The 5907-nt window shown below is 33.6% G+C and overlaps 1 protein-coding gene across 1 annotated transcript; it reads right to left on the reverse strand.

Annotated features, from left to right (window-relative positions):
• Positions 1-3741: 3741 nt before the first annotated feature.
• On the reverse strand, positions 3742-5907 carry LOC140150140 (uncharacterized). Its single transcript, XM_072172145.1, has one exon. The coding sequence runs from the start codon at positions 5905-5907 to the stop codon at positions 3742-3744; it is 2166 nt and encodes a 721-aa protein (XP_072028246.1).

Below are 5907 nucleotides of genomic sequence, written 5' to 3' on the forward strand. Positions count from 1 at the left end.
ACTGACTCACTAGTTTACACCTGCAAAGGCTCTTTTAAGAGCCACCATACATTCCAAAAAGAGATCTTGAACTTGTGTAACGTTCTTTGTCTGTTGTCTGCTTTAAATTAAGCCTACACGCCTTTTGATATTTCAAATGATGACATTCTTTGCTTTTTTTTTTTAAAATAAACATATCTGTGGGTTTATCGAATTATCAAATAATTTCATAGGAAAGTTAATATTATTACAATAAGAAGGGATCTTAAGGGATCTGGAATGAGCGTTTTGAGCGTTTCGACAGTATTTTTTGTGGGACATGAGAGCACATCAGACATATCGAATTGCATTCTGAATACGAATAATGTCTTTCTGATATCAAATAATTTTCATTTTTTGAAGTTCACGATATAATACAAAGTTTATGACAAATTATTAAAATTGGATATTTTTCACATTTTTGATATATAACAGTCCTCGAAGTAAATTTTATAAATCTAATGACATATTCTTAAAGTGTATGTAGCTGGGAGGAAAAAGCCGACGATCAATTGAAAATTTTGACCTTTCATATTGAAGATATGGATTTTTCCCCAAAAGACCTAATTTTTTTTGGTGTTTTGGGGAAAAAATCCATATCTTCAATACGAAAGGTCAAAATTTTCAATTGATCGTCGGCTTTTGCATCCCACCTACATACACTTTAAGTATTAATCATCAGATTTATAAAGTTTACTTCGAGTACTGTTAAATATCAAAAATATCAAATTTTAATCATTTGCCATAAAATGTGTATTACATAGCGAATTTCAAAAAATCAAAATTATTTGATATCAGAAGGACATTCTTCATATTCAGAATGCAATTCGATATGTCTGTTGTGCTGTAATGTCCCACAATAAATACTGTCCAAACGTTCATACCCACCCCTTAAGATGATATATATTTAGTACTTTATTGTAATATATTTTTGCTAGATTAATACCATTTACCTTTCGCGCTATAATGTTCTGGCACTAAAAGACCGTTACAAATCAATTGGAACTACATAAATCTATACCGAGTGCAAAATCATTATGAGCATGCTTTGGGTAATGATTTCACTGTTCAATGAACATTTGTTCACTTGCGTTTTACTCTCATTTTGATTTTTTTCCATAAAAAATCACTATAAAAAAGACATGAAACATAATTAATGCAAACATATAAAAACACGTTATGGAGTAAAATGCTGAAAGACCAAAAAGGCCTAAGATTGGACAATTACCTAAAAATCAAATGAAGTTACCAAATCTTATTTTACAAAACATAATCAAAAGACAAGACAAGTGGTATTGATCACAACGTTTGTGATGAAAAATGAAAATGTGATGAAAGCACGTATGGATGTATTTTTTACCAGAGCCTGGAACCAGAGCAAATTAAAATGCCGAATTCCAAATATTTATTTTGAGGTAGACGGATGAACTCAACGGGGTATTAAAGAAACGCATGTAACTATTTAAAGATAAATACAAATCCAGATTTAGATTTTTTAGATTTTAGATTTATTTATTTGAACATACGCTTTCATAACAGCGGCACACGCATGTAAAACAGCGGTGCGTTCATAAAACATTCATAGATACAAAAGAAATGGTAAAATTACAATTAAATATAATACGACAATAAGCTACAATAGAAACAAAGTTTGAGAAAATTAAGACGTCATACCCTATACACTCACCCACCCCACTCCACTGTACTTCCCTCACACCACCCCAGGAAAGTTCTTTCTCGACTAACCTGCAGCTGCATATACCACCCACCCCACTCACATATTGTAAGACAACCATCAAGGTCCCCGAAAAGACAGAACAAAACATGGCCAGCGGTCTGGTAGCCGCACTTGGGACATGGCAAAGATGGCATTGATTTTAGGATGCTACAGAACCCATGACCAAATGCCCAAAGATGGAAGTGCAAAGGGCAAGTGAGGGCGCCAGGGCCCTTTTAGTGCTAGTACTACAATCTGCTTTGTTTGTCCAAGGAACATTGATGGTAGGCCTACTTCGGCATGCATAAATTGTACACTAATGTATACAAAATAAGATTAAGAATGTCAACACAATGGTTTTAAAACTTACTAAGAGCAACTGGAGTAACATGAATAAATTAAACATAAGACAAGAACTAAAACTACAATATTCTAATTTGTAAGAACAATAATATATACATGTAGTTAAAAAAAACTGTGTACACAAGGCTCATAAAATTTATGCATCTTAAGAACTTGGTAACTTAAGGTTTGTTCTGACTGTCCAAGCATGTTTCAAGAATGATTTACAATACATGTCAAATAATTCATCGATCTCTGAACATGATTCAGGGGGGATAACATTGAATTCGTTTAAAATATTACTCCCCAAAATAAAGCTTAATTGAGTATTAGTCTCAGTGCTACTTATAAAATATCCCAAATAAATTCGTAACCAGCATTGCAAAGATTCATCTTTAAGAGACGCAACTCCACTTCGCGAGTATTGTTCAGTGACTTACAAGTTAGCATGAAGTGTGAAACATCTTCTACACCATCATTACAAATTGAGCAAATACCAGATATATTAGTGTCCCATGTGCTAAGTTTTCTGTCCAACGGAAGTGTATTGGATCGTGCTTTAAACTTCAGACTTGCACCGTAAAAATCTAATTTATCAAGAAGATACTTTTCTAATTGATACGATTTTTTAAATTGAACATAATTTGCCAGAGATGATTTTTGACATGCTTCTTCATACCACTTACAACAAGTGTATTGATCATACATATGATTGAAAGTATTTAGCCACGCCTCGTTTTCCGAGTGGGCATTGAAACTTAAACTCGTTTTGCTATCGTTTAGAATGTTATTAATCGATTTTAACCATTTCCAACTTAATTCACCAGCAATATTATTTGATACAATGAAAAGTGCATTGAGTAATAATTTAGGCCATCTATTAAATTCCATGTTCTTAAGTCTAGAGAAAAACTTGACTTTTGCTTTGTCGTGAATGCTCTTAAGATCTGACCAGCCTAAGTCTCCCAATAGGGCTGCTGCCGGAGTGTTTCTGGGCGCTTTAAGAATTGTCCTTGCCATTTGGAGTTGTAAAGAATTGAGCTTTTTGTAATCACTTGCGCTATAGGATGAAACCGCGCATGCATAATTAATTGCCGGCAGAGCTAATGACTTCCAGAGAACATCACCGTAATAGACCCTATTGAAATCGTCCTGGTTATCAATAATTGATTTAATATATCCAATTAAACGATTTCCCTTGTTAATGGTTTCGGATAAATGAAAATGATCAGACAGATTTCTAGTAATATGAACCCCTAAGTACTTATACGTGTTAACTTCAGAAATGTAAGTATCACCAAGTTGCCATAATTTGTGAATATTAATACGTTTACCTGTAACAAGGACGTTAGACTTATCGTGATTAAAGTTAAGACGCCATTTGCGAGAGAATTCTGCAGCAATATTTAACATACGCTGTAAGTCATAATCATTATTCGCAATTAAAACAACGTCATCTGTCCAAAATAAACATTTAATATTCACACCCATAATATGAATACCTACATCATATTCATCAAGCATTTTAGATAACTCATTAATGTATAGACAAAAGAGGATTGGTGATAAGACACAGCCTTGTTTTACGCCTTCTTCTACATTGAAAACATCAGTTACAATATCACCCAACTTTACATTACATTGTACATTCTGATAAAGACTATTTAAGATATTCCAAACTCTTCCTCTAATACCAAGATTCCAAGCAACTGACAAGAGGCCATTCCTCCACACTGTGTCGAATGCTTTTCGGAAATCCAGAAAGGCCATATAAGTTTGTTTATTCTCGGCAAGTCTCGTAGCGGCGATGCTTTTAAGAGAAAACACGTGATCATCACATCTGTGGTCCTTCCTAAAGCCCCCTGAATTTCCGACAATATGTTGTTATCTTCGACAAAGTTGGAGATGCAATTTGCAATGATGCGGTTGAAAATTTTTGAAACACAAGACGTAAGTGTAATTCCCCTATAATTATTTAAGTCATTTTTATTACCTTTTTTGAAAATTGGCACTATAATCCCTTTATTCCACTCATGAGGAGTGCTTTCTAAATAAAGGAAACTATTAAATAACTTAGTTAGTGAATCGATCATGCCTTCCCCGCCGTTTTTAAGAAGCTCGTTTGTAATCAAGTCCAGTCCAGGAGACTTATTATTTTTCGCATCAGCTATAGCATCTTTAACATCATCGTGTGTAATAACAATATTATTTAATGAAACGTCAGTATTTAAGCCTACATTTGATTCACCATTCTTTATTTTACCAATAATTGTTTCAACATCATTAAAATTATCATTCATAACCATGTCCATTTTACCAAGTGTATGCCAATAATGCATAATGCTTTGTTTCATAACAGACCTGTCGGTAACTACCTTGTCAGAATTATCTAATTTAAGAGCCAAAAGATTATCCCTTTTTTTAGTACCTCTTAAGTTTTTCCAAAAGTCCCTTGAAGAGGGACCCACTGCTTTTGCAATATTAACACTTCTTTCTAATCTCATTTGAGTCATTTTCTGGTGAATAAGAGTTTTCACACGTTGTTTCTTAATTTTATAATCCTCCCAAAGTTGATCACCTTTTCCTTTGTTATCACTGTCATGTTTAGACCACCTACGGTGATCTTTACAAGCCTGTTTCCTTTCCTTTATGGCATCATCAATAGACTTACACCACCATTGTTTGTTATTCTTTTCATTGCCTTTAAAACCAATTACATCAGAAGTAATATTGATGAGATTATCTTTCCAATTGTTCCACAGAGAATCGACATCCTGGGAATCATTTGGATTCAAATTCCGAAAACCATTTACAAGTGCATTTTGATATGATGACCAATCTTGATCTTTAGAAATATTCCAATGATTATTGGTTCTTTTGTTTTCATTAGACTTCTTGTTAGCACTATTGAATTTGAATTTGTGCCTCGTTATAAGCATGTTATGGTCACTGCCTAAATTAAGATGACGCTCTTCGTCAACAAGCATATCAATGATACTGTCTTCTGTAACATGAGATGAAAGAAAATAATCAATGCAACTTGAATGTGGGTGTCTAAACCATGTTATTTTACCTTTGCACTTCCGATTACAATTAATTATTTCTAACCGAGCATGATCAGCAAATTCTAATAATAGTTCCCCATTACTATTTCTGACTGGGTCTCCACCATAGATCATATCACCAATTCTACCATTAAAATCGCCCATTATCAGAATGTGAGGATCTTTACCTTCATTGTCATTTTCAATTTGAATAACATCAGCAAGTAGCTGATTGTAAAGTTCATTTACAAGATCAGGATTGGTACCCTGAACAGGAAAATAGACAACTGCAATATGAACATTATCATTACCAATCTTAACTTCTATCCATAGTCTTTCATACTCATCTTGTTGAGAGTTACAAAGATTGTCTTCAGTAATACAAACACTTTCAGACACAAGAAAGCCCACCCCGCCCCCTCCCTTATTCAGTCTATTCTTACCCACCCATTTATAACCATTGATCTGAATGCACTCATCATTATCAAGAAAAGTCTCTGCCACACCCATTATACTGATATTATTTTCATTAAGAAATCTTGTGATCTCATATATTTTAGGTTTTACACGGTTAACATTATTGAAAGCAACCTTTACCTCACATTCACTAAGTTTTACCTTATTCTTACTACTTCTCTTTGATCTCCTATGTCTCCGTTTATATACATTTGGATGCACGGCTTTTCTTTTAGGACTATGATGTTTCTTATGATTATTAACATTCTTATCATCAACTATGTCATCATTATTCTTAAGACCTATACAATCTTCATGTACTGATGACAT

Source organism: Amphiura filiformis, chromosome 4 (assembly GCF_039555335.1).
Source record: "Amphiura filiformis chromosome 4, Afil_fr2py, whole genome shotgun sequence".
Classification (NCBI taxonomy): Eukaryota; Metazoa; Echinodermata; class Ophiuroidea; order Amphilepidida; family Amphiuridae; genus Amphiura; species Amphiura filiformis.